A 26,147-nucleotide genomic window follows, 5' to 3' on the forward strand; every position below is an offset into this window, starting at 1 on the left:
AGAAAGTGACATCTAGTGGACAAAATGAGAATAAAAAGGCTACTTAGATTCGGGCTGAAGTAAAATGCAGAACCAGTCAAACACCCAGCAGGACATGTAGCGGCTGCACTGAGAAAGTAAATTGATTCTCTGGTTGAGTAGAGATTAATTAGCAGAACAGAGGAACCCACACAATGGGTGAACTGCTGGGTTATCGTAGAGTACGGTTCCGTACTGGTCCGGGAGGGTCAGAATACAACATAGTTTGCAGGGCTGCAACCAGATCCTGAGAAAATCTGGGCAACCGCAGAACTGCCAATGCCAGAGGACAGGAAAGCCCGACAAAGGACCTTATGATTAATAGGCGATGGGCACCCCCAGTACCCGCATGAGTAATAGGCGATGGGCACCCCCTGTACCCGCATGATTAATAGGCGATGGGCACCCCCAGTACCCGCATGATTAATAGGCGATGGGCACCCCCTGTACCCGCATGATTAATAGGCGATGGGCACCCCCAGTACCCGCATGATTAATAGGCGATGGGCACCCCCAGTACCCGCATGATTAATAGGCGATGGGCACCCCCAGTACCCGCATGATTAATAGGCGATGGGCACCCCCAGAACCCGCATGATTAATAGGTGATGGGCACCCGCAGTATGATCTGACATTTGGATTAAAGCCGGGTCAGCACCAAGCAGTAGCTGAGACATATGGGTCAAATGGAACAACAGAGAGAGAGAGTGACCAGTGAAGTCATGGAGGTGAGAGAGAGTGACCAGTGAAGTCATGGAGGTGAGAGAGAGTGACCAGTGAAGTCATGGAGGTGAATATCGAATTGTACTGACCCCCCCCCCCCCCCCCCCCCCCCCAACAGAGGGAGCTTGTGTTTGTCCCTTCAGGCAGTACAGAGCTCCTAATCACAGTAATAAAAGATTTACACATTCGTTTCTTAAAAGAAATTTAAGAAAGTTTCAAAAATCTATATATGGGTTGAAATGTATATATGGTATACAGACTCAAAATGGTAAAGCCATTTGGTTAAAGTTGGAAAGTTTGTGGAAGATACACAAATAATTCACGTTTTACTATTTCGTAAGAAAGGATAGAAATTTAAGTTGTAATGGCGATAACCGCCTTTAAGTTCAGAGCTTAAATGAGGGCGACGCGCTGTGATGTGCGGCTGTGTACAGTTCACACCACTAGATGGCAGAGTAACGTAATAAGCCAGAGACGCAAAACCGGAAGTTGTATGACGTGGCACCTCCCAAGTAAAGTTATTCTGACAACAGTCCTCGGTGTGTAACCTCAGCAGTACAAAAATGAACGGCACACTCACTACATTTTCCTCCACATTAACGTACATGCTCTTCTATTCACATAATAGATTAAAATAGAACAGCAAGGAATATATTTTCCAGTGTTTTGTTTTTTACGATTGTGCCATAAAGAAAAGTATGACAATCAGGATTTCCGTAATTCTGTAGTATATCTTTTGTCAAAATCGAAACCCAAGAGTTAACTACAACACCGTCTATCACCTTGAAATTGTTGGAAAAAAACGAGTACGACTGAAATAAAAAACACGTAGGCAAAGTAAGTATAAGTTAATTAACATTATTTTGCATGTAAGCGCATGTGCTATACGTTGATTTCTAGAGCTAGGTATGATGTATATCTTTTGTTCCCGAGATAATAGAAAACATACGTGTTAAACGGACAGTATGCTGCATTGAAAACGTTTTGTTGTCATGGTTGAATTATTTCTTGTAAGTCATTTTGTTGTCAAGTCCCTGGTCTCATGGGTTAAAATAGACTGCCATTAGCTTTTAAAATTCTATCTCGCCTGTAAAATATTTTATTGTAAATATAGAAAAAGATTTAAATGAAACTATTAAATGAGTTATAGAGCAAACAGATTTGAATAAACAGCGTTGGGTAAAACAAAAGTCTTTAATCTGAAACTTCAAATATACGTTTTTCTTTCTTCTGGAATTAACCAGAGGTAGATGGACAGAAGCAAATCGCATGTAACGTAGGTATGGTAAAGATTCATCTCTTCACGTCGGTGCACCGGCATGAAAGTTCACGGTACGATTGACCAAAATAAAAACGTGTGCACCGGATGCAGTTTAGGATGAACTCGGGATGCATCGTTCCTTACATTTTTGCATCGGTAAAATCGATTTATTAAAAAAGAATTATTAGTTCAAGCCTCATGCCTTTACTATTCAGAAATGCGACCAATAAATTTTGACCAGTAATTTTATATTTGGATTGACTCCCATCTCTAAACTGTTCCAAAAGCGCACTCTCTTATCTCCAGTCCTCCACACTGTCGCGGCGAATTCTCGCGAAGTCTCGCGTGAGTTGGAGGCGTGTCCGGCGATGCTTGCATCGTATCGCGTTGAATCGCATTGTATTGAATCGTGTTCAGTCGCCTTGCATCGCAATAGGCGTGAGTCATATCGCATCGCATCAGTATTTGCTTCTTGTGTTTCTTTAATGTATCGAATTGTTGGCAACGTATGTTTAGACGTTACAGAGTGTTTCAATGTTTGTAGGCAGACTGAACGGACTAAAAGAGGCTAAATATGAGTTTCCCGGAGGCCACAGAGCAGGACGTTACTGATCCTGTGACAGGGGATCCCGATGAGACGCTGGACCTGCAGGACAGGTAGGGAGAGTGTATCTGCCTGTCAGTTTTCTCAAGTTTTCAATAAACATTTTTAGAATGAGTCAAGTTTTAAAAAATAAATGAAAAATAAACATCTAAAAGTGTCCAAGCACACTATCAGTTTTCTTGTTTTACAGTTGTGGGGTTTATATGAATCTTCTGTTGAAATAAATAGGTTTTAGTTTATCTGGAGAAACAGGCAATGTATCAAAACATTTCTCAGTCAGTTTATATCCCCAAAGCATCTTACGCTTTAGTCTACAATACTTATTGGTCTTGTGGCTTCAAGTCTGACACTTACTGTTGTCTGTGGTGTCGGTTCTGTGTTTAAAATGGTATTGTGTGGGTACCTGGTATCCAGACACATGGTGATCTTTATTCTGACAGGACAATTAAGTGCATTTGTGTACATTGTAACTAAACTTACAGTATCTCTGATTTTGCAGTTTCCAGGAGGAAAGAGGACCTTTGCTTGCCGCCAGCTGTATGTCTATGAGCACTGACCATTCAATGGGTCCCCCATTCAGCTTCAAACAAGAGGCTCCCACTGACTCACAGTAATTTCTCTGTTTCTTTCACAGTTTCAAGTACTCAGTAACCCAACTTCACTCTGAAATACTCATAAAACTAAATGAACCAAGTAACAGCGTTTCCTCACCTTCCCCATGAGACAATAATTCAACCGTATTTACAGTGAGAGCTGCTTCTACAAGGACAATAGTCTGGGGAGCTGCGTGTTTGAAATAAATATTCTGTCACGTCACGTGCCAGGACAGCACAGCACTCACTGTCTGGAACAAAGTGAAATTCCTTGTGGGGCCCCAATGTACGAGCAAAATACATGAAATTAACACCGTTAAGGGGGGGGGGCGGGTTAGCATTGCTGTTTTAATACCAAGTACCTCTGGTGGGGTTAAAGTGTTTAGAGTCCTTATTACAGTGGAGGGGGGGACTTCTTAAAATGGGTTTTTTTTTAGTGGGCGGGGACCTGTAGTGCCCCCTAGGGGGCATCAGCTGGAAGACATGGGAAGCAGAATGAGAGGGGTCAGATTTTTTTTTAGATATTTTCTTGCTTTTGATTATGCATTTGTGATATAGTGATTCTGATGGGCGGGGGGGGGGGGAGGGGTGCCAGTAATCCTGGATGATTTATTGACTGTGTTGGAGTTTCTTGCATGTGTAATTGTCCAATGTACCATACCAGACAGTTTTGGACGAGATGAGGATGCTCTCAGCGATGCTCTCAGTGATGCTCTAAGCGATGCTCTCAGTGATGCTCTAAGCGATGCTCTCAGTGATGCTCTAAGCGATGCTCTCAGCGATGCTCTCAGTGATGCTCTCAGTGATGCTCTCAGTGATGCTCTAAGCGATGCTCTCAGTGATGCTCTTAGTGATGCTCTCAGCGATGCTCTCAGTGATGCTCTCAGTGATGCTCTAAGCGATGCTCTCAGTGATGCTCTCAGTGATGCTCTCAGTGATGCTCTCAGCGATGCTCTCAGTGATGCTCTCAGCGATGCTCTCAGTGATGCTCTCAGTAATGCCACTTTAGAACTGAAGTAGAAAACTTTTGTTTAACTAAGAATTAGGAAACGGTCTCCGCTGGGCTTCTCTTGGTAATGTGGTCAGAGCTGATGCTTCATTAGAGCAGGGCTTCCTAACCTGCATTGGCAGGGATCACCCATAAGTTATTGGACAGACTAGGTTTATTGTACTGAAGGCTGAGCTGAAGTCGATGAGTAGGACGCCGGCGTGACTCTAGGTGACTCTAGGTGCTGTAGTGTGTGGTGGGGGCCTAAGATACCAGGTCTGCGGGGGACGCTGTCGGCTCGATAAGCAGACTGGTAAGTTTCCATCAGAGGGGTGATATGGGATTTCAGATAGGAGAGGATGACATGTTCAAATGACGTCATGACTACAGATGGTCGGAATTGATTAACTGCATAGTTCAGGCAGCCTAATAACAATTCTATATATATCAGAACCGGTGACTCTGGAGAATCCTTACTAGTGATACATTTACAGGCAGACACAAACCACCAAACGTTTCTCGATGGTCCAGAAAAAAACTGATCAAATCTGGCTTCAGTAGTCATGTCTTTAATCTTAAAGTTCGGAGAAATGAATAGACAGCACTTTGCCTTTTAGAACGAGGCGGATGAGGAGATGTCCGGAGACCGACGCTGCATGGCACATCAGCCGCCTTGAGGACGAGGTGGGGCTCGAAGTGCGATACATAGACGCTTTTAAAGGTGAGCAAACTGCATTTATTTATTTTTATGTTGTAATCATGTGATTACGATTTTGTTTTCTTTTTCTGTAAGCTGAGTTTGGCGCTTTGATTTAAGGCAGGGGAGTATTTGCGGTGTCCGCCTTCGAAGAAGGCGAGTTTATAGTCGAGTATAGAGGAGACCTGATCAACTTTGAAGAAGCTCAGAGAAGACGGCGGATTTACCATGATGCTCTTAAAGGATTTATGATTGACTTCATCTGGCAAGGAAAATGTTGGACGTGAGTAATTTAAACATTTTTATTGCTATTGTCGCACATCTTGATACAGATTCATGACATTGTCCCTGCCTTCTAGGGATGCTTAATTTTGTCATAAACAATAATCACGATTATTTGGGTTAATATTGAGATCACCGTAATTTAACACGATTCCTCATAGAGTTTGGAATTATCATTCATTTCTTGAAAAAACTTTTAAAAAGTAGGATTTCCTTGAACTCTAAACATAATTCAGCTGAGAAACAAATAAAAAGGAAGTAGAAAGAGGTTCACTGGATTGATAACACGACAAAACGGGAGCATCACTGTGAAACAAAATTAGGCACAAGTTTATTTTGTTTTGATAACCTCTGGAAGCCAGAATTTTAATTAAAATACAGTTTGATTAATTGCCCAGCCCTGCTTCTCCCTAAATATATATATTTTTTTATTTGTGACTGTACTTGTTCTGCACATATATTCATACTGAATAACATTATTTAACCTTAATTATAATAAAATAATTGTAATGAATTAAATTAAATGCTGTTAAACAGACCTGCACGCTAGTTAGCTGATGTTTCTATGAGGCATTGTGGACATGAAAGCTTGTGTAGTCTAGATAAATAGTTGCTAATATTTTTTGGACATTAGCATTTATGGTGCATGCCTTTTTTGTCATTGTTTTGTAATTCAGCATCGACGCAGCCCTTGACGATGGATCTTTTGGGAGGCTGTTTAATGACGACCATCTGAACCCCAACTGTATAATCAAGAGAATCATTGTGGGCAGGCAGCCACATTTATGCATTTTTGCCATGAGAGACATAATCCCCGGCGAAGAGCTGACCTACACTTATGGAGACGCTGACTGTCCTTGGAGAGAAAAAGTAAGAATATCGTTTACGTTATTTTTCTCTTTTATATAACTTGGACAGTTGTCAGTCTGCTGCCACATTGTACTTTGCTGGTCTTCTGAATCTTTCATCAAGTAAAAGGTTCCTCATCTCCTCAAATCAACACTATAAATGCACATGAATTGAACGTGTTGTGCGGTTTCTGCACGTGACTAAAAATGTTAGGGATTAATCGAAATGTTAATAAAAATCTTTGTGTTTTATTTTGGGCTGGGGCCTAGGTGATGAGTGTAGCCTAGAGATAATATTTCAATATTTTCTGAGATTTTGATACTATGTGTATTACAATATACAGTACATTATGCTATGAAATTAATGTGCTGAAACAAAAAAGACACTATGATGGGTAAAATTGTTCTGATTAGATTAGAGGGAAGTATAGTATTTAAGTATTCATGAATAAAAATAATATTTATGAATGTTCAATTGTACCAAACTCTGACTAGTACTTCTGGGCTAGTAGCGTACAATAGTTAATTGGATATTCATTGTCAATCACTGAATTGACATTTTTATTGCTTTAAATTACAATTACTGCTTCAAATAACTAATCATTATCAGACGTGACTGCAAAGCCCAAGTTCAAACAGCAAATGGTCAAGTCTGTTGACAGCACCCTTTGTTACATAATCCATAATTAATCACAAGTGTCACTCGCTATTCCCATTGTATTAGAGCAGCTGAAAGCCATTGTGCTGTTTACCAAAGCAGGAAAAATCCCATTCAGGGCCCTTTGTGATTCCAAACTTTCGACCGGCAGTGTATACTAAGCACTGACTTGTATATTCAGGGATCAGGGTTAAAAATACTGCAGCTATTTCTTACTTCTCTTGAGCAATGTTGTATCTCTGGGCTATCACGTTGCTCTCGATATCCAGTCTGATGACAATATGAATGGTCACATCGAGAAAAATGATATATTTATTAAACTCTTGATTTCATGTCCCAGCTTAAACTGTGCTGAGCTGTTACTTCTAAAGTGTATTATTTGCTGTTATGTCCACTATAGGTCTCTAAAGGGCAGATAGGAGTCAACAGTCTGCCTCAGAGCTCAGGCGAGATGCCTGCCAGCGGCCAGCTCTGTGGCCCGACCTCCTGGCGGGGGTCTACAGACGTTCATCAGGTGAGGAGAAGCTCCTACCTGACAGTCGGTGGGACGTCTGTCCAGCCCACTTTGGTAGTGTGTGCGGAAAGCCTTCTGATTCCATAAGTGAACATGAAGGTTTTCCATTCCCCATCCGGTTTCCGCAAGTTCAATTCATGTGGCGACACGGTGAAAGAGTGCGGAGTGCCGATTTAATTTGGAATGGCATCCCAACAGCTGTTATAAGCTGTTATAAATGCATTACTCTGACCAGATATGCAGAAATTCACTTTTATGGCACAAAAGAAAGTCATATATAATTTTAGAACTGCAGTTTGATAACTGCAGTTGTTCTGCTGCTTGTTTTCATAGGATGGAGTTCTCTGTAATGATTCTGATGACTGCAGCATTGTGGGAAATAGTGAGGAAGATTCTGCGGCCAATTCCTCAGATGAAAGTGCCTCAGAAGGAAGTGCCTGGGCTCATGGCATCTCCAAAGGAAAGAAGAAAGAAAAGAGGATCTACTCTGAAACCTCCAATGCACTGGAAGCCAGTAAATCTGAAGAAGCACATCAATCTTCCAGTCATATTTTAATCAAAGGTATTTCAAAAACATCTCGTGGATCTCGAGTGTACGACAAGAAGCAGTACTGCTTTTTTTGCTGCAGACCCCTGTCAAAAATTGCAAGGCATTTGGAGCAAGTGCATAGCAACGAGCCTGACGTTGCAAAAGCTTTGACATTTCCGAAGGGTTCAAAAGAAAGGAAAATCCTGTTAGAACATCTTAGAAACAAGGGTAATTTTGCATATAATGCTGAAATTTTGGAGAAAGGACAAGGTGATCTTGTACCGTGTAAAAAGCCACGCAAGGATTCTAATTCCGGGGACTTCATACACTGCCTGCATTGTCTTGGGCTCTTTGCGAAGAAGTTTTTATGGCGACACATGAAACAGTGCAAGCTTAGAACAAATGAACTCTCTACACCTGGAGCAGACAAAATGTTTTCTCCCGGTGCCTGCATGGGTCCTACGGCGCAGGGAGTTAGTGCAGGTCTGCATGAGATTTTAAGGAACATGAATGATGACGAGCTGCTGTTGACCATTAAAGCTGACCCATACATCATTAAATTGGGGGAGTATTTTTACAACAAGTTGGGTGCCGACAGTGGGAAGCATGCGTATGTTCGTCTGAAAATGAGAGAGGTTGGAAGATTGTTGATTCAAGCTAAAAAAGCTACCCCATTGCGCAGAATGGAAGACTTCGTTGACCCATCCAATTTTTTGCATGTTGTCACTGCTGTAAAGATGGTCTGTGGGTATGATGATGACAAATGTACATTTAAGCGTCCAACCCTTGCTGTTAAGCTGGGTCATAGCCTGCAGAAGATGGCCTTTCTGGTGAGCTTTCAAGCAATGATGGACAGGGACAGTGAAAAAGCAGATAAGGCTCGTGACTTCAATGAGATGTATACAACAAGATGGTGTGAACTTCTGTCTGCTAATACACTCAGAACATTTAGAGAAGACAAATGGAACGCTCCCCTTGTTATTCCCTTCACAGAAGATGTGAAAATGCTGCACTTGTTTCTGGATAACAAGCAGAAAAGTACCTTTAATGATCTTTCATCAAACGCTACTTCTAAGAACTGGACATGCCTTGCAAAGGTTACTTTATCTCAGGTCGTTCTGTTCAATCGAAGGAGGGAAGGTGAAGTTTCAAAGATGCCGCTGACCTCATTTGTCTGCAGAAACACTTTTGATTTGCATGAAGATGTTGCCTTTACGGAGCTAGAAAAGAAACTCTGTCGCCATTTCGCATGGATTGAGATAAAAGGGAAAAAGGGAAGGAAGGTTCCAGTTCTTTTGACACCTGAAATGCAAAAGAGTATGGAGCTTCTGAAGGAAAAGCGAGGAGTGTGTGGTGTACCATCCGAGAACATTTACATGTTTGCACGTCCATCTGCATTGTCTCATTTAAGAGGATCTGACTGTCTTCGAGATTTTGCTGTTGAATGTGGAGCAAAAAATCCAAAGGCTCTTTTATCAACAAAGCACCGTAAATATGTAGCAACCCTGTCAAATGTCCTTAACCTAAACAACACAGAAATCGATCGGTTGGCTGACGTTTTAGGCCACAGTATAAGAGTTCAGCGAGAGGATTACCGTCTTCCCGAAGGTACTCTTCAACTTGCTAAAATAAGCAAAGTGTTGATGGCACTAGAGACAGGAAGACTTGGAGAATTCAGTGGAAAGAACCTGGAGGACATTAGCATTGATGCAAGTGGTAAGGTTTAATGTCACTACTACACTATACTGCACTACACTACACTATACTGCACTACAGTACACTATACTACACTACAGTAAACTATACTATATAAACGAATATATTCTTTTTATGCAACTTTGGCGCTGTACAAAGCCGAAACACCATAACTGCATATTTTATCAAATATTTGGTTCTGTTTTTTCCTGAATAAATCTGCTGGATATCCACTACAGAAAATTATAGTTTTACAAAGTCTTTGATGTGTAGTAGCTAGCTAATGCTAGCTAGTCAATGTTGGTCTACCTGACAGGGTGTCCAACAGGCTGATTGTAAAGATAGTGACTATTAGGGTGAATGCTAGTACGTGATGTAATTGGTAATTGAGTAAAATGATTGCCCATGATTTTCAGGCATAATAATTATGTCATGAATTAGGGGTGTAACAATACATCGATTCAACAGCAAACGATATGACCGCATAAATATCGATAAATGCGTTTTTATTTTCTCGCATGTTCCAGTATTGTTTTCATGATTCACTCCGACGTATACATGGTCTAAGCCCAATATGTCGATCGCGATCTACTGGTCGATTGCAAAGGTAGTGTGTGTAGATCGTATGGCATAAAAAATAGAGGATGGATGATACGTTCAACCGCGCCAGCTACTGCAAGCTACTGAGTCCCCTAGTTAGCCTCCAATTTATTTCTACTAATCTTAAGAAAGGGTATAAAAATGAATGGGAGAGCTGGACCAAGTAAGAAGCCAAAACCCTGCCACTTCCATACGGAATGGGAGCAGGACTGTTTTTTTTCCACCATGTCATATTCGAAATGCGTTTGCCTCTTCTGTCAGTCTACCATTGCTATTCCAAAGAAGGAAAATGTGGAGCGGCATTTTTGGACTGTTCATCAAAACTACGACATTAACTTCCCTCTGAAAAGCGATCTGAGAAAGAGAAAGGTGAAGGAACTAAAATCCCAGTTCAATTCAAAAATACTTTATTCATCCCAAAGGGAAATTAATAATAATAATAATTAATATTAAAGAATACTCAATATTTTATACATAAATATATGTTTTGCATTTTTATAGTAGGTAGATCATTTTGACTTGGTCATTTATAAGTAGCTCACAAGCTAGCGTACCTTCAGAGCGTGTGTTTAGTACGGCAGGTGACATAGGACCCTATGCTCAGAGCACACAATCTCCTGAACACGTTGACCATTTAATTTTTCTTTAAAAAAAAAAAAAAAAAAAAAAACCTCTCAAAGCAGAATACTTACTTGTTTCACTGCAAAGGTCAGTCTGTTGATCTTCCTCATTCTACATATCTGTCCATGCAATGTTTTTTATTTGCCTTTATTGCACTTTATTTTACTTGTAATTGTTGTATCCCAACGTAGGACGAGCGAGCAGGGAACGAGGAATCAGGATCAGGCAGACGGAAATCCAACAAACGGGGCGGGGAGGGGGGTGGTGGGGGTATTGCAAGCACAGCACACAACATGGGGAAAACTTCAATGATAGACTCTGACGTGGACTTAAATACACAGGACTAGACGAAACAATAAGAAACAGCTGGGAACAATCGGGATTGCACGCAAAGTTAATGAGGGGGGCGTAGCACACGAGAGGGTCATACGAGCAGGTCATGACGGTTATGGACATACTTTTATACTTTTTCTTACACTTTTTTATTTGTCTGGAGAAGACTTGATTCAAAATAAAAATTAGTCACCATGTTAATCTACATCCATCCAAAGTTTTTATTTTTACCTTATTGCACTTTATTTTGCTTGATTTATGGGACGCACTTGACTACACTAGATTGTGTTTGCAGTTCCCAATAAAATATGATAAAATGCTAATTATATTTGCCTTTTTTAATTAATTGAAATGTAAAGAATTGTGTGAAATTTCATAATTTCGACTACTATCCCCAGTATCGAAATGAATCGTATTGTATCGTATCGTGGGAATTTCTGAGGTATCAAAAAAAAACGAACCGTTGGCTTAAGGAATCGATATTGTATCGTATCGCAAGGAAAGCTGTGATTTACACCCCTATCATGAATACACATTTAATAAGCACACTGTTACCTACCTACTACGTGATGTACAGTCAAACTTTGAAGCCCTTTTTCTCATTTTCAGTGTAGTTACTGTATTTTTCCTTTGTAGGGAAACTTTTTTTTTATTACTGAAATTTTACTTTATTCTTTTTCAATTATGTTTTAGAATCACTTCATGTTCAGAGATCAGACATTTCAGGGGATCTATCAGAACTGGAGGATGTATCTGATGAGGAAGGTAAATGCACACTTATATTTGTTTTTCCTCAAAATTCCAAAAAGCACAAAACACAGAAACAAGCTACTCTCAAATGAGTTGTATTTGAAAACCTGGTGAAATGCACTTGTTGGTGTATGTTTAGTGGTATTTTACCATTGTACTTGTGCTTATTCCTTAACATGTTCCTTTGTATTATCCTTAACAAAGTGTTCCTTTGTATTATCAGCAAAGTAAGCTCATCAGTGTCTTGATACACTTAATCGTAATACTTTCAGAGTATGTATAGTTCCACTCTACAGAGAGTAATATATTCTGGGTACTTTCTAGAGTGTTAATAAGACATCCACTAGTGTTTAAAAAAATTGCACTCTGTAAAGTCACTTTACAGAGTCAAACCAACACCAGTATTAGTGTTGATTAGACTTCAGAATTGGAGAATTAAAGGCACAGTATCTCTCCCACTAGTAATGAATTCTGGAGGTTATTCTTACGGTGCCTTTTCAGTGGGCCAGATACCATACTTTTGGTACTTCACAAAAATACCTAAAGTAGAATACTGCTTGTGTTTTTTTCCACTGGCATAAACATTGGTACTGATACTGAATGACATCATCACAGCGTGAGGCAGGGTGCTTTGTACTGAATTAAGAAAATGGCTGTCGTGTGTTATAGAGCTGGATGATGTGTGATATTATCACCAACGTCATTTTTTTGCGCAAGCTGATCTCACATTATATGGACCACCACAGTCAGCTGGGGCAATATCAGGCTGTTTCATACCTTCATACTGTCTGGACATTATAATTGCTGAGGGCTTTAAGTTCGAATTCGAATTAAAAAAAACTTGCCAAGCTTCGCAATTTTAATGATTGTTGCTTCAAGTTTAAAAAATCAGTATAAAGTTTAGTGGTGCTGATTTTGTACAAGCTCTGCATGCACTGTCCAAGCCAGTCAGAATCATTTTCAACTTCACTGTTTAACACTGGTTAACTCTAGATGGGTTTATGATAAATATATTTCTTTTGAACTCCAGTTTTCCTTAACATTGTCACAGAGGAATGTCTTATGAGGTGAGGTTAGCTGAGATGAATCTGTTTAGCCTTGAGCAAAGGAGACTAAGGGGGACATGATCCAGGTATATAAGATTCTAACGGGTCTGGATGCTGTTCAGCCAAATGGCTACTTCAATATTAGTTTAAATACTAGAACTCGTGGCCATAAGTGGAAAGTAGCGGGAGAACATTTTAAAACAAATTTGAGGAAGCACTTCTTTACACAGCGTGTAGTTAGAGTATGGAATAGTCTTCCTGCTAGTGTAGCGGAAGCTAAAACCCTGGGTTCCTTTAAATCAGAGCTAGATAAGATTTTAACAACTCAGACCTATTAAAGTTCTCCCCAAACGAGCTTGATGGGCCGAATGGCCCCCTCTCGTTTGTAAATTTCTTATGTTCTTATATTTATTGCAACAAAATCACGTCGTAATATTTGAAATTTTCCCAATAACATGCAGCCCTAGTACATTACAGCAAATTAAAATACTAACCAGATCGTGAGTAAAGCTTGAGTCTCTTCATTTGTTCATGCATCCATTTTTTTTTTACGTCATTTATCATCATTTTCTGAGTTTGCTAGCTTTTTTCAGGATGACAATAGTATTTTGTGTTGCTGAGGTAGGCTGTTTGCATAACCAATCGACAATGAACACATTTGCCGCCCCCCCCCCCAAAATACCCAAGTACCAAAAAAGCTGGTTTGGTACTTTTGGTGTTGGACCACAGATAAATGTAAAAGGAAAAATATCGCATTTATAGTGCCAAAAGTACGGTACCTGGTGCAGTGATAAAGTACCCTAATTTACCCAGCATGCTTCGGTGTAGGGTGTTTGCCACAACTAGTATAAATATCATCTGTAAAATAACGCAGTGCTCTGTCTGCGGTAAAGGTTCTTAAGCAGTAAACTTGCTGCTCAAAGGGGTCTGAGGGATTTTCTAAAGTGAAAATTCAGGAAGTGAAGTTTTACTCTTTGTCACCATTTTTGGACAATTTCAAAATGGGTTTCAATAAACAAATATCAGTAACCCAAAACTGCATTTGGAAATGTTTGTTTACAGCAATTTTTGATCTATAACAGGGCTAAGTAAGCCTGTTCCTGGAGAACTGGTATCCAGCATGTTTTCCATCCTACCTGATCAGTTGCTATCTGTCTGAGATCAGGTGTGGTTCATCAGAGACCAAGTAGGATGGAAAACCTGCTGATCAGGGTTGCTTACCCCTGACCTGCAATATTTGTATTTGCTGAACATAAGTCATAGAAAATAAACCTCATGTCCTGAAGTCAAGTCAAAACACAGTCTACAAACATACCGTATATGATAGCTTACATTACCGTTGGTTAATTGAATCTAAAAAGTGTTTTACTGTTTTTTTAATTGATTTATATCTCCTGTTTTATTGTAATAGAACTGGAAGCTGAGGTGTCCATAGAACATTCACTTGATCGAGACGAAAACTCAGCAGACAGACATAGTCCCGACTAGCTCACCTACGGTGCCAGCTAGTCCTACTTTTAAGAGGTACTCTGTCATAGCAGACATGGTTACTGCATTGTTTTATATGGAGTAAATTGTTTACTGTTATTGTCATTTTCACAAGTTTATTCTGGTTCAAAGGTGGTTAAAAAGAGAAAACGGAACACCAGTGAAGCTGAGGCGGTGGAAATGCTCTTCAAAACATGTTAATCAAAACATGCAAAGTCCCCGGAAAGAGAGCGTGTGAGGCCTGTGTGAAAGCTGAGCCTGTCACTCTGAAAGACTGAGACTGGCGCTCTGAAAGACTGAGACTGGCGGTCTGAAAGACTGAGACTGGCACTCTGAAAGACTGAGACTGGTCATTTGTTGTTTTTTGTCAAGAACAGGATCACAGCCCTTAAGAAAATCTAACTGTATGTAAGATGTTAAGGTGCTGGAAGAAGCAGGGAGTTCCTGTTCAGCAGTTCTGTGTATATTGTCAGTTCTGTTTAACAAGCTGTTTAACACTAGTTCATTTCTTTTATCTATTCAGTATAACAGCTGTTTCATATACAAATATTTTATTTTAATTCATACATTATTATATTGCTTACACCATTTTTGAGCTTCTGCACTTAAAATTCAGTTGTAAATAGTCATTCTATTGATCATTTTAGTTATATTAAGCTGGTCGGATTATTGGAGGACAAAGCTTTACATACTGAAACAATTACTGTTTGTCAAAGAAATAAAATGGCAGTTGCTGTTAACTTTTTCAGTTGTTCTTAAATTTTTGTTCCCCACAAGATTCATAAGATCACTGCGATGATAAGTTTTAAGTGTATGTTTGCTTGTTTCAGGCAGGTCCCCAGAAGAGACCTAAAGAGGAAATTGCCCCCACAATGTGGGGAAAATGTCACATTACTTATTCAATGTCTATTGTAAAGTGTTCAGTATGCTCATAGCATCAAGAGAAATGTGGCTGCAGCTTTGATTTGTCCCTAGACCCTTGGGAAAGGTGAGTCTGCGCAAGCTGACTTTGGGCATGGTAGCCCCCAGAATAGACATGGACCAGAGTGTGTGTGTGGGGGGGTTATTTTCACTTTGTTGGGACATTTTCAGGGAAAATTTCAGCTTTACAAAAATCTGTGAATGGAATAAAAAACTAAAAATGTGAGATGTCTTGGATTTTGTTTGGTTACTTATGCTTATGGTTAGGGCTGGGTAGGGGTGAAGGGCGCCATACCTGGAATTATGGTTAAGTCCCCACAAAGATATGGGTACCTAATCTGTGTGTGTGTGCGTGAGTGTGTGTGGCCTGCAGTGGGTTAACACCCCATCCTGGGTTATTCCCTGCTTTGTGCCTGTAGCTGTGAGTGTGCCCTGTGAGGGTTTGGCGCCCCATCCTGGGTTATTCCCTGCCTTGTGTCTGTAACTGTGAGTGTGCCCTGTGAGGGGTTGGGGCCCCATCCTGGGTGATTCCCTGCCTTGTGTCTGTAACTGTGAGTGTGCCCTGTGAGGGGTTGGTGCCCCATCCTGGGTGATTCCCTGCCTTGTGTCTGTAACTGTGAGTGTGCCCTGTGAGGGGTTGGCGCCCCATCCTGGGTTATTCCCTGCCTTGTGTCTGTAGCTGTGAGTGTGTCCTGTGAGGGGTTGGCGCCCCATCCTGGGTTATTCCCTGCCTTGTGCCTGTAACTGTGAGTGTGCCCTGTGAGGGGTTGGCGCCCCATCCTGGGTTATTCCCTTCCTTGTGCCTGTAGCTGTGAGTGTGCCCTGTGAGGGTTTGGCGCCCCATCCTGGGTTATTCCCTGCCTTGTGTCTGTAGCTGTGAGTGTGTCCTGTGAGGGGTTGGCGCCCCATCCTGGGTTATTCCCTGCCTTGTGTCTGTAACTGTGAGTGTGCCCTGTGAGGGTTTGGCGTCCCATCCTGGGTTATTCCCTGCCTTGTGCCTGTAGCTGTGAGTGTGCCCTGTGAGGGGTTGGCGCCCCATCCTGGGTTATTCCCTGCCTTGTGTCTGTAACTGTGAGTGTGCCCTGTGAGGGTTTGGCGTCCCATCCTGGGTTATTCCCTGCCTTGTGCCTGTAGCTGTGAGTGTGCCCTGTGAGAGTTTGGCGCCCCATCCTGGGTTATTCCCTGCCTTGTTTCTAACTGTGAGTGTGCCCTGTGAGGGGTTGGCGCCCCATCCTGGGTTATTCCCTGCCTTGTGTCTGTAGCTGTGAGTGTGCCCTGTGAGGGTTTGGCTCCCCATCCTGGGTTATTCCCTGCCTTGTGCCTGTAGCTTCCTGGATAGGCTCCAGGCCCTCGGGACCCTGCATAGGACAGGCATTGAGAAATTGGATGGCTGAATTAACGTAATCGATTCTTTGTTATGCAAGCTACTTTTTGGCTCCCAGGGAGCTACTCCTTGCTAACTGCTATGCTAACTGAATGTTTTGACTTTAGCTGTGAATTCTGGGAGGAATGCTGTTGATCTCTAATACCAATCTTTGCTCATATTCTTCTCACGTTTGAGTGTCAGAGAACTGCTTGCGAAAATTCAGTCACTGAAATACATTCTGACATTAATGCTAAACTTCCACAGCCCTAATACTTAGCAAAAGTATCTTCATATTTTATATATTTAGACCTGTCTTCATACACAGCTGTACATGTACACATACATTTTTATATTACATCCTTGCAGAGTCCAGCAAGAGAGAGCATATATACACCTAAATTTGTGCAATTTTGATAATTTGGATCGAATGAATCTTTGTTAATTTGACTTCCTCTGCTGCCCCCTGGAGTATGGGCTCCCCCTTTGGGTCTGTTTAGGGTTAGGGCTTCCTCTGCTGCCCCCTGGAGGATGGGCTCCCCCTTTGGGTCTGGTTAGGGTTAGGGCTTCCTCTGCTGCCCCCTGGAGGACGGGCTCCCCCTTTGGGTCTGTTTAGGGTTAGGGCTTCCTCTGCTGCCCCCTGGAGGATGGGCTCCCCCTTTGGGTCTGGTTAGGGTTAGGGCTTCCTCTGCTGCCCCCTGGAGGACGGGCTCCCCCTTTGGGTCTGGTTAGGGTTAGGGCTTCCTCTGCTGCCCCCTGGAGTACGGGTTCCTCCTTTGGGTCTGGTTAGGGTTAGGGCTTCCTCTGCTGCCCCCTGGAGGACGGGCTCCCCCTTTGGGTCTGGTTAGGGTTAGGGCTTCCTCTGCTGCCCCCTGGAGGACGGGCTCCCCCTTTGGGTCTGGTTAGGGTTAGGGCTTCTTCTGCTGCCCCCTGGAGTATGGGCTCCCCCTTTGGGTCTGGTTAGGGTTAGGGCTTCCTCTGCTGCCCCCTGGAGGACGGGCTCCCCCTTTGGGTCTGGTTAGGGTTAGGGCTTCCTCTGCTGCCCCCTGGAGGACGGGCTCCCCCTTTGGGTCTGGTTAGGGTTAGGGCTTCCTCTGCTGCCCCCTGGAGGACGGGCTCCCCCTTTGGGTCTGGTTAGGGTTAGGGCTTCCTCTGCTGCCCCCTGGAGGACGGGCTCCCCCTTTGGGTCTGGTTAGGGTTAGGGCTTACTCTGCTGCCCCCTGGAGGACGGGCTCCCCCTTTGGGTCTGGTTAGGGTTAGGGCTTACTCTGCTGCCCCCTGGAGGACGGGCTCCCCCTTTGGGTCTGGTTAGGGTTAGGGCTTCCTCTGCTGCCCCCTGGAGGACGGGCTCCCCCTTTGGGTCTGGTTAGGGTTAGGGCTTACTCTGCTGCCCCCTGGAGGACGGGCTCCCCCTTTGGGTCTGGTTAGGGTTAGGGCTTACTCTGCTGCCCCCTGGAGGACGGACTCCCCCTTTGGGTCTGGTTAGGGTTAGGGCTTACTCTGCTGCCCCCTGGAGGACGGGCTCCCCCTTTGGGTCTGGTTAGGGTTAGGGCTTACTCTGCTGCCCCCTGGAGGACGGACTCCCCCTTTGGGTCTGGTTAGGGTTAGGGCTTCCTCTGCTGCCCCCTGGAGTACGGGTTCCTCCTTTGGGTCTGGTTAGGGTTAGGGCTTCTTCTGCTGCCCCCTGGAGTATGGGCTCCCCCTTTGGGTCTGGTTAGGGTTAGGGCTTCCTCTGCTGCCCCCTGGAGGACGGGCTCCCCCTTTGGGTCTGGTTAGGGTTAGGGCTTCCTCTGCCGCCCCCTGGAGGACGGGCTCCCCCTTTGGGTCTGGTTAGGGTTAGGGCTTCCTCTGCTGCCCCCTGGAGGATGGGCTCCCCCTTTGGGTCTGGTTAGGGTTAGGGCTTCCTCTGCTGCCCCCTGGAGGACGGGCTCCCCCTTTGGGTCTGGTTAGGGTTAGGGCTTCCTCTGCTGCCCCCTGGAGGACGGGTTCCTCCTTTGGGTCTGGTTAGGGTTAGGGCTTCCTCTGCTGCCCCCTGGAGGATGGGCTCCCCCTTTGGGTCTGTTTAGGGTTAGGGCTTCCTCTGCTGCCCCCTGGAGGACGGGCTCCCCCTTTGGGTCTGTTTAGGGTTAGGGCTTCCTCTGCTGCCCCCTGGAGGACGGGTTCCTCCTTTGGGTCTGGTTAGGGTTAGGGCTTCTTCTGCTGCCCCCTGGAGGATGGGCTCCCCCTTTGGGTTTGATTCTTCCCAAGGTTTCTTCCTTCTCAGTTTTCGTTGCCACTGTCACCTCTGACCTGCTGTCTGTGCGCTTTGGGCGGGGATAATGTAAAGTGCTTTGAGACGATGTAATGTGAAAATGTGCTATACAAATAAAACTGAATCGAATATTCGCTTCTCCTTAGCTGTCTTTGCAGACTGGCCAAACTATGCCTCACGTTTCCTGTGGGGCACCTGAAGCTTCCTGCATGTATAGAGGAGCACTGATTTCATACTTACAGTAAAGGTCGCCTTACATAGGAAGCCACACGAAGTTAAGCTCATGCACCCAAGGCTGCCTCCCCATCTACTCTTTTTCCAGAATTGGAGAAAAGGCCTTTTTGAATTCAAATGACTATTTAAACTTATAATAAAAACTTATATTGTTTTGATAAAAAAATTGTCAACATTCAGTCAAAAAAAGACAAGAAAAACAAATGTGAGCTGGAGGTTTTGGATCGATGGAGCCCGGATACACGTTTATGTGATATGCTGCCCTCTGGCATCTGGAACAGGAGAACGTTGTAAATGCAGCAGACTCAGGCACTTGCAGGCTTGTAAGCTTCCAATAGTTGATTTACTGTTTTTGAGTTTGCTCAGGTTCTGCAACCTGCAAAGACAAAGCAAGAAATTCCTGCATTATGATAACAGACCGTGGGAATAAATAAAATTGTGATACCCGCAATCCTGAACTGAGATTCAGGCCTTGATGTGTAATTAAAGATCCGGTCTATTTCAAAATGTCCATGCAGGAATCGATAAGCAGAATCAAAAATTTTAGTTTTATAACAAGTATCCGGTTCTTGACCTTAAGCATCCGATTTCAGATTTGAAATTGATTTTCACTTCCCAGTCCTACTTGACATGTCACAAAACATGCCTGATCTCAAGGATGTTCTAGGCACAGGAAGTAAGTTCACTGTACTCCAGTAGCCTGTATAGAACCCAGATCTCAACCCAACAGAGCAGTGGTTCTCGACCTCGACAAGGACCCCATTATGTCAAGGCCCCGCTGATATTGTTTCTCTCGTCACTCTATCCCAGGGAACATGCACTCGCACGGACACAAATGACAGATGCCACTTAAACTTATTGAATGTGTTCTGTCACCAAGACCCTGATGCCCAATCCCACACTCTTCTTTGGCCCTTATTGTGACCCATCACACATTGACTGGTTCCCAGCTTTGTTCCTCCATGACTCTGGTTAAACTGGACCACCAATAGGCCATGGAGCAGCGTACCTGTGATGTGATGTAACCTCCGGGTGAGATTAAAGGTCAGGCAGCTCAAGGGGCTGAGATCCCGAGGATCGTCAGCATGGTGGAGTTTGAAAAGTTCTTACAACTGATGCATGTGTTTTTCTGTAAAATCTTAAATTTCCTTTTGCAAATCATTGCAGTGCTTCAGTGCTCAAATGCAGTAGTTCACTGGCCATTTATTATAGCTGCAGAATACGTTAGAAAACTGGCATGACTGATCCGTAAATAAATACCCCCCCCCTTGTGGTGAATGTTTGCCACTACAAGAAGTAGATCTAAACTTTACATCAGTGAAATGTGAAGGGGAAGACATGTAACCTCCACACACAGCCCAGAGGTGTGAGGCAACAGCACCAACCACTGCGTTGCCATAAAGAATCAACATACACTATGAGGAAATATCAGGACACCTGGCCATTACACCTACAGGAACCTTTATGAGATCCCACTCTAAATCCATAGGTACCAATATGGAGCTGGTCCCTCCTTTTTAGCTATAAGAGCTGCCACTCTTCTGGGAAGGCTTTCCACAAGATTTTGGAGTGTGTTTGTGGGATTTTTTGGCAAATTCATCCAGAAGAGCATTTGTGAGGTCAGGCACTGCTGTTGGACATGAAGACTTGGCTTGCAATCTCTGTTCTAGTTTATGCCAAAGATGTTTGATGGGGTTGAGGTCAGGGCTCTGTGCAGACAAGTCAAGTTCTTTTACAACAACATCAACTAACCATGGTATTATGGACCTTTATGCACTGGAGCACAGTCGTGCTGGAACAGAAAAGGGCCATCCCCAAACTAAAGTTGGAAGCATAGAATTATCCAGAATGTTGAAGCATTAAGAGTTCCTTTTCACTGGAACTAAGGGGCCAAGCCCATCCCCTGAAAAACAACCCCATACCCTTATCCCTCCTCTACCAAACTTTACAGTTGGCACAATGCAGTCAGGCAGATAAGGTTCTCCTGGCATCTGCCAAACCCAGACTCATCGACCAGACCGTCAAACAGAGAAAGGTGATTTGTCAATCCACAGAACACGTTTCCACTGCTCCAGAGTGCAGTGCCAACGTGCTTCACACCACTGCATCTGACACTTGTCATTGTGCTTGGTGATGTGAGGCTTGCATGCAGCTGCTTGGCCATGGAAGCCCATTCCATGAAGCTCCCAGTGCAGAGTTTTCTGCTGGGTTTAATGCCAGAGGAAGGTTGGAACCCTGCAGTTATTGAGTCAACAGAGCGTTGGTGAGTTTTACGCACTATGCACCTCAGCACCCTGCGACCCCACTCTGTTACTTTACGTGATCTGCCACTTCATGGCTGAGTTTTTGTTATTCATAAATGCTTCCATTCTGCAATAATACCATGCACAGTTGACTGTGGAATATCTAGCAGGGAAGAATTTTCATGAATAGGCTTATTGCAAAGGTGGCATCCTATCACAGTACCACGCTTGAATCCACTGAGCTTTTCAGAACAACTCATTCTTTCAGAAATGTTTGTAACCCTGACTGAATGACTGGGTGCTTCATTTTATATACCTGCGGCAATGAGTCTGAATGAAACAGCTGAAGTCAATGACTGAGAAGTGTGTCCCAATACTTTTGTCCATACAGTGTAGTATAGTATCCCAAGCTTTCCTCACCTGTGCATTTCCTTCATAGAAGAGCACCCTCTACATGTGATAAGTATGTAATAAATAGTACACTCAGTGTTGGTTATAATAGATAATGAATCATACATACGTGAACAGAAGGCACCCCATCTAGGATGTACTCCAGCCATCTTCTGGGATTGGCTCCAGGCCACTTTGATTTGCTACATTTGTAACCTGTATATAACAGGTCACCACATAATGGATTCTTTTTATTCAAGTTGTTAATTTCAGTGATCAGTATAGCAGCCAGTTAAATTATTGAAAAGGTTAATAAATAAATAATTATCTTTACTTAAACAAAAACTAGGACTGGATTCAGCCAGGGATCCATCCATCCATCCAAACTAAAAAGGCAGGAAAAGTGACAGCTTTTAGTTATGTGGCTTTTAGTTAGTAAGCTTTTAGTTATGTGGTCTCTCAACTCGCGTCTGCCTTGTCCTGCTATATTATCAGGTGATTAAATCCTGGATCGATCCAGGGCAGAGTCCATAGATTGGGCGGGTTTTGTCAAATCGTTGCGCTGGAAACTCTTCATGCTTCTGGCAACCTGTCCGGCACCCAAATATCAGCTTGGAAATGTATTGAATTTTAAACGCAACGAAAATCAAAGGGTCCTCTACACATTCTACATTTTAAATATGATGCACATTTAAAACGGAGGGATTATGCTGAGCTGGGTCTTGCGGTGATACACTGCATACACTGCATACTCAAATGATGAACTTCACAATACAGAGCTGCAGAAAAAAATGCGAGCTCATTTATGTTGAAAACATGTCAGTAATGCAGGGTATCTGGCTGTTAACTAGCTAGCTAGTGTCCGTTTCACGAGAAACGTAGTGAAATATCAAAACAAATCGTAGGCCAGAAATGGTATCAGAAATGATAGGCCAACTATAACTCCAGCAACTTTCTGCAATAGCAAAATACTTCTGTTCTGATTTCTTTTTCTTCTTGTACTTTTCGGCATTTTCTTCCCTGTGCCCTGACCATTTAATCGGCTTATCAGTCTTGCCAATTTAGTGATTGTACGTATCACAGCTCATCCCAGGGGTATCCCGGTGACGTCATTCCGGGATCCGACTACTCCACAGCCACGCCCTCCGAGGGAATCTCACCACATGCCGTAGGCCCTGCGCCAGGATCGGCGTCATGGGGGGGTAGGTCATTACTGGGCTATACCGCCCCGCCCCCCCAACCAAGATGCTGCCCACCAAGGACATCGTCTTTAATTTCATTTTATTTTAATTTATTTTTTATTAAATACGAAACCATCTATGGTCGATGATCTTCCGGTCCACCATAAATGCTGCAAAGTCAAATGCAATGACACCATTGTGCCTGTAGAGGGACTCATTACCGAGACCTACCTTCCGAACTTGCTTTCGATTCAAATTCTTATTAACAAGCTTTGACAAAAGTACTTATCTGGTAAGTTTCAGTAATAATATGTGTGTGCTTTATCAGAAACCGAAACAAACACAAACGTTTATACACTCTCAGTTTTGAATTCTCTCTGTATAACTTACTATGCTGTAGATGAAAAATGTTATTTTTTATCTAAAAATAAAAAAAGAGCATTATGTAGAAATGTTTTGATTATTTTCATTTTATTATATTAATTTCTAATTACATATGAAATTTATATGACTTCTTTTTGTCCATGGCCCCAAATACAGGGAGCGATGGATAACGTTCTTATATGAACATTTCTAGGTTGAAGCTAGCAGGAGTAAAATACTGTGGGCAAATGGATATTCGCGTGATAGAAAATGACATCTGAAAACAATACGACTTGATATTTCATGGCTAGAGAGGTAACATTTTTACCTCATCAGACAGCCATATAAATCTGTATAAACGCACCATTTCTTTCTTCTGATTTCTTCAAATTATCCTTTAAAATGTGAACACACTCCTCTTTCTTCATTATGCCATGTGCTCAAAGCAGCAAAACAGCCCCCTAACATCACGCTCCCTCCACCCTGTTTAACTCTGGGAACTGTGTTTTTAGGGTTGAAGGCCTCTCCAATCCTTCACTGTATCCATCTGCCCTTATCAGACCAAAGGGCAGCTTACAAAATCCATCCCCATCCTTCAAATGGTGCTGGGCAACCTTCAGTCTAGCTTTGTTGTGCCACCGTGTGACAGACTTTTCCTTGGCCGCTGACCACCAAGCTTCCCATGATGCAGTTATTCTTTAGACTTCCTGTCCAGGAGAGGCCAGATCGGTGACGATGGCCTTTGCAGTCGTCTGGGGGTTCTTGTTGATTATTTTCCTCTCCAAAGTCTTTGAAATCTTGCACCTGTGACCACACCCAGATTTGTTTCTGACAGAATGAGTCACTTTGTATTTTGCAGTCCTGCAACATAGAGGTTATTTTTTCGACACAGTGAAATACTTGGAAATGGCTGCATACCCACCCCACCCCCCACCCTTAAGATAATTCATACCCTGTTAATCCCTGTGGGGAAATTCTCTTTTCTCCTCACCCTCTATGAAAGGAAGCTTGGTTGTGGTGGGCAGCTACCTGTTATGGTGCCCATGAAGCTGGGGGTTAAGGACCTTGCTCAAAGACCTGCAGATGTGACAAGGTCAGGCTTAAACCGCTGACCTTCTGACCACAGCCACAGAGGTCAGGCTTAAACCGCTGACCCTCCCAAAGCCTTAGTCTAAACCCCCCCCCCCTCCCCCTCCCCCCGTAAATGCCAGAAGTGCTAATTCAGGTATTTCTGGAAAAGGTGTGTTTTAAGTCGTCTTTTGAAGACATTCAGTGACTCAGCTGTTCGGACATCTAGGGGGAGTTCATTCCACCAACTTGGTGCCAGAACAGAGAAGAGCCGAGAGGTGTGTCTTCCTTGTGCCTTGAGGTGTGGTGGGACCAGTCGAGCAGTGCTGGAGGATCGGAGAGATCGTGGTGCAGTGCGGGGTGTGATGAGGTCTTTTAGGTACAAATTGGGGGGCAGGCAGCTTACAAATCACTGGACATTCAGACATTCAATGACCCAAATAAGGAACTAAACTAAGGCAGGACTATAAATACACCAAACCAAACCAGCTAACGACACAAGGAGTGGGACACAGCCACAGATGTCAGGCTTAAATCACTGACCTTCTGACCACAGCCACAGATGTCAGGCTTAAATCGCTGACCTTCTGACCACAGCCACAGAGGTCAGGCTTAAATCACTGACCTTCTGACCACAGCCACAGAGGTCAGGCTTAAACCGCTGACCTTCTGACCACAGCCACAGATGTCAGGCTTAAATCACTGACCCTCCCAAAGCCTTAGTCTTGAACCCCCCCCCCCCCCCCCCCCAAAAATTCCAGAAGTGCTAATACAGGTATTTCTGGAAAAGGTGTGTTCTAAGTCGTCTTTTGAAGACATTCAGTGACTCAGCTGTTCGGACATCTAGGGGGAGTTCATTCCACCAACTTGGTGCCAGAACAGAGAAGAGCCGAGAGGTGTGTCTTCCTTGTGCCTTGAGGGGTGGTGGGACCAGTCGAGCAGTGCTGGAGGATCGGAGAGATCGTGGTGCAGTGCGGGGTGTGATCAGGGGCCTCATGTATAAACGGTGCTTACGCACGAAAATGTTGCGCACGCCCGTTTCCACGCTCACGTCGAGATGTATAAAAACTAAACTTGGCGTACCGCCACGCACATTCTCACGGCAACCCCAGACAAGGCGTACGCAAGTTTCTGCTCGATTTGGCAAAATGGAGGCACCTACTGGCAAAAGAGTGCTACTGCAGTTTCACTGTGTCAGACTCGCATTCATGACGCGGTCTGCATGAAATACACCGAAATTATTTGGCCATCGGTCACCTGATCGTAATCAATCTGTGACAATAAAACGGTGCAGGGAAAGACAAAAAATATTCCAACCATGGCTGCTCTTGCATTGTTAGAGGACATTGCAAATGGAAGAGTCAGAATAGAGCTCGTATTCAGGGATCATATACTGATTTCCTGGCCCATGATGATGACTGGCTTCTAAGTCGATTCAGATTTCCAAGAGCAATCCTTTTGGAGCTGTGTGCTAAACTGGGGCCAGCATTACAAAAGCAGACGATGAGGAATTGCGCTATAGGCTACCTGTTCCTTTACAAGTTCTGTCCACTCGCGGGTTCTTAGCCACAGGTGCTTTTCAGCGAGAACTTGCGGACTGATCGGGTATTTCTCAGTCAACACTGAGTCGCGCCATGCCGGTGTTGTATGGGACGGCAAAATCTGCTTGTCACCCAGATACATGGGCGTAATTTCCAGGGGGGTCATGACCACCTCCCCCCAATAATCATGTTTCCCCTGTCATGGGTGGAGACTTCCACCCCCCCCCCCAATGTTCCAGCCAAAGTTACGCCCTTGCCCAGATATATAAAATTTCCTTACACTGTGGTTGAACAGGCAAATATTAAAGTGCAATTTGCAGCGATGTCCGGTTTTCCCAACGTAG

At 43.6% G+C, this 26,147-nt stretch overlaps 1 protein-coding gene across 6 annotated transcripts; it reads left to right on the forward strand.

Annotated features, from left to right (window-relative positions):
- Positions 1–1,264: 1,264 nt before the first annotated feature.
- LOC111855400 (uncharacterized) lies at positions 1,265–15,395 on the forward strand. 6 transcript variants are annotated; one of them, XM_023834363.2, is made up of 11 exons: positions 1,265–1,578; positions 2,547–2,659; positions 3,106–3,216; positions 4,805–4,908; positions 5,005–5,167; positions 5,844–6,036; positions 7,073–7,186; positions 7,520–9,431; positions 11,658–11,729; positions 14,172–14,284; positions 14,381–15,395. In XM_023834363.2, exons 2-10 carry the CDS (start codon positions 2,577–2,579, stop codon positions 14,246–14,248), a joined length of 2,829 nt encoding a protein of 942 aa, XP_023690131.2. In that variant the 5' UTR covers positions 1,265–1,578; positions 2,547–2,576; the 3' UTR covers positions 14,249–14,284; positions 14,381–15,395. The 6 variants fall into 6 exon arrangements, with proteins under 6 accessions (XP_023690131.2, XP_072563129.1, XP_023690133.2 ...); XM_023834364.2 differs by lacking the exon at positions 1,265–1,578 and adding an exon at positions 2,350–2,440; XM_072707028.1 differs by lacking the exon at positions 11,658–11,729.
- Positions 15,396–26,147: the final 10,752 nt, after the last annotated feature.

This window comes from Paramormyrops kingsleyae, chromosome 25 (assembly GCF_048594095.1).
Source record: "Paramormyrops kingsleyae isolate MSU_618 chromosome 25, PKINGS_0.4, whole genome shotgun sequence".
In the NCBI taxonomy this organism is placed as follows: domain Eukaryota; kingdom Metazoa; phylum Chordata; class Actinopteri; order Osteoglossiformes; family Mormyridae; genus Paramormyrops; species Paramormyrops kingsleyae.

Coding starts and splice junctions, on each gene's coding strand:
- LOC111855400 (XM_023834363.2), top strand. CDS start 2,577: ATGAGTTTCCCGGAGGCCACAGAGCAGGACGTTACTGATCCTGTGACA. Junction 2,660..3,105: donor ACGCTGGACCTGCAGGACAG/GTAGGGAGAGTG, acceptor CTGATTTTGCAG/TTTCCAGGAGGAAAGAGGAC. Junction 6,037..7,072: donor ACTGTCCTTGGAGAGAAAAA/GTAAGAATATCG, acceptor TGTCCACTATAG/GTCTCTAAAGGGCAGATAGG.